General features: G+C 33.6%; 1 protein-coding gene across 1 annotated transcript; it reads left to right on the top strand.

Moving 5' to 3' along the window:
- Positions 1–1,078: 1,078 nt before the first annotated feature.
- LOC133287530 (proline-rich protein 4-like) lies at positions 1,079–2,593 on the top strand. The gene is made up of 2 exons (XM_061485157.1): positions 1,079–1,233; positions 1,682–2,593. Exons 1-2 carry the CDS (start codon positions 1,122–1,124, stop codon positions 2,383–2,385), a joined length of 816 nt encoding a protein of 271 aa, XP_061341141.1. The 5' UTR covers positions 1,079–1,121; the 3' UTR covers positions 2,386–2,593.
- Positions 2,594–2,846: the final 253 nt, after the last annotated feature.

The raw sequence follows: 2,846 nt of genomic DNA on the forward strand, positions 1-2,846 counted from the left end.
ATTTGTTGCCCTTTGCTCTAACTACTTTTTCATGTACTGGTTGAAATCAGAATATAGGTTTTGTATAGAACACACTCTCTCCACTCTAATGTACTAAATAAATAGCAATTTTTCTATGTGTAGAGCACCATTATTAGTGAATGGATAACTTGCATCTATAGAGGTTTTGTTACTGCAAGAAGTGTTATGTCAGAGTGATGAGTGGGCCTCCCTACATATATACTGTACGTGCTAGGTCATGGATTCCCTCACTTTAAAAATTCACATGATTGTATATATATCTTTAATCATGGAAAAATCCACAATACCACCGCGGTGGGTGCGACCGGCTAATGGAAAGATGCTATCTCAACTTTTTTTTTTTGTACTGAAATGAGAAGAAAAAAACACTTTTTGTAATTTACACTATATACTTCCGGAAGTACATAGTGTAAATTACAAAAAACACACCCAGTTCAGTACCACTGTGGTACTAAAAATGCGTTCCTTTAATCTCATTTATTAAATAAATAAGGTTGAATTATAATTTATTAACATTAATAAAGAAAAAAATAAATACAAAAATTTCACCTAACTCTCTCATGTGATATTTTAATATAAGAGAATTCATTCTCATATTCAGGATGTTAATATTATGAGTTCACGTCCTTGTGCTGGTGTCAATTTCATTACCAAGAAAAGATACATTGATGCAGTTCACCTTTCATTTCAGAATGTCTATGATACTTATGGTCAAAATTAATGAAATAAACTTTGTCTTGCAACGCTACTTTTGAACCTTCCTAAGTTGGAGGCAATATTCTCCAATATACCACTCAAAAGGAAAAATAACACCTAACTTGTGAGGCTCATTTAATGGAGGGAGAACCCATCTCAACGACAAAAACGGTTCTAAACGCCATTCATGTTATAAACACTCCCAACTACCCTTAATGGTCCCTAACTAAATTTAAAATCTAGGACTATATTCACAAAGAGTAATAGCAGATAGAGCACTTAATGCACAGTTAATCCCAAGAAAGCTATTATAAATAATGCAAGTATGGGACAAGAGTAGCTCAACCCTTCAAACATTTAGCTTCATTGCCAAACCAAGCTGGTTTGGCCTGGTTTTTTTCTCAATGGGAAAGTCTTCCACTCTGAAATGCGCACTTGTGCGCTTCTTTGTTCCCTTGTTGCTTATTGCCAGCTTCTGTTATGCTCCTTCTGCTATAGCAACAACTGAAGTTTCAGGTTTGTGGCTCATGCTGACACTGAATGATGAATGAAGAACAAAAAACTATTAATGAATTGTGTATATTTCTTAAGACTAAGTTTTGAGGAAGTAGAGAACTTACACCTAGCCACAACACTTCATACACTAAATTCAGTCAGTGAAAATTATGGTTACTTGATAGTTAGACTTTGACTGTTATTATTGTCATCCAAACTAACTCGAATCAATCATTTATTTTAGCATCAACATGCATGTAATTAAATTGTGGTCTATTCTGCTACTTGACTTCTAGTAGTATGGTCAACACAAGTGGTGTAATTATATTGCTATTTCGATTGGCACATTTTTTTTTTTTTTGTATTTATATATTCACTCTATATCTATCTATATGAAAGAATTCAAATTTACTATCATAGAACTATATATTATGTATTTAACTAATGTACTTTTGCATTTCTTACACAGGGAATGAAGTGAACACTGAGGAACTGAAAAAAACAAGCCTAGGAGGACATAATGAAGAAGAAAAATTCAAGGGATTTTTTTTCCCAAAACCAATTCCAATTGTTAAGCCTATACCAAAACCAATTCCCGTTGTTAAGCCTATCCCTATTCCAGTATATAAGCCTATCCCGAAACCAATTCCCATTGTTAAGCCAATTCCTGTATTTAAGCCTATCCCTATTCCAGTGTATAAGCCTATACCAAAGCCAATTCCTGTTGTTAAGCCTATTCCTATTCCAGTGTACAAGTCTATTCCAAAGCCATTTCCCGTTGTTAAGCCTATTCCAAAACCATTTGTAGTGAAAAAACCTATTCCTGACATTGAGCCAGAGTCATTTTTAAAGCCAAAGCCTTTCTTCAAAAAGCCAATTCCTGTGTATAAGCCTATCCCTGTTCCAGTGTATAAGCCTATACCAAAGCCAATTCCTGTTGTTAAGCCTATTCCTATTCCAGTGTATAAGCCTATTCCAAAGCCATTTCCCATTGTTAAGCCTATTCCAAAACCATTTGTAGTGAAAAAACCTATTCCTAACGTTGAGCCAGAGTCATTTTTAAAGCCAAAGCCTTTCTTCAAAAAGCCTTTTCCTAAACTACCCCTTCACCCCAAATTCAAGAAACCACTTTTACCACCATTGCCAATTCACAAGCCAATTCCAACTCCATAAGATGATAAGATCTTCCACCACATTCTATTAAACGAATCATGCTTAAAAAGTTTACCTTTCCATTTCTATAGTCTTTATATATATAGCCACTACTGTATCTCGGACATCAATTGCGTTAGCATAATCCAACTGTGTACCCATCTTGTGTATTATATTGGAATATATGTAATTTTTGCTTTCGCTTCAATAAAGTTCTCAGGATTGCTCTTGTAACTCGATTCTATTAGTCCAAGAATGGTACTGATATTCTTGTTTCTTTTTTTTGTTTAAATAGTATTTTTAATTTGTTTCTTTTTATTATTTTGTGTGATTTATATTTTGAGCAAAGCTACTCGTACAACACTAACCATACAAAAAATTATAACACAATATATATATATACTATAATGACCCTAACTGATAAATCTTAGTTAGAGATTTAATTTAAGGATTTAAATGCCATAATTAGATTCAGTGAGCGA

This window comes from Gastrolobium bilobum, unplaced genomic scaffold (assembly GCF_033153095.1).
Source record: "Gastrolobium bilobum isolate Gb01-03AN ecotype WA unplaced genomic scaffold, APGP_CSIRO_Gbil_v1 utg14741, whole genome shotgun sequence".
In the NCBI taxonomy this organism is placed as follows: domain Eukaryota; kingdom Viridiplantae; phylum Streptophyta; class Magnoliopsida; order Fabales; family Fabaceae; genus Gastrolobium; species Gastrolobium bilobum.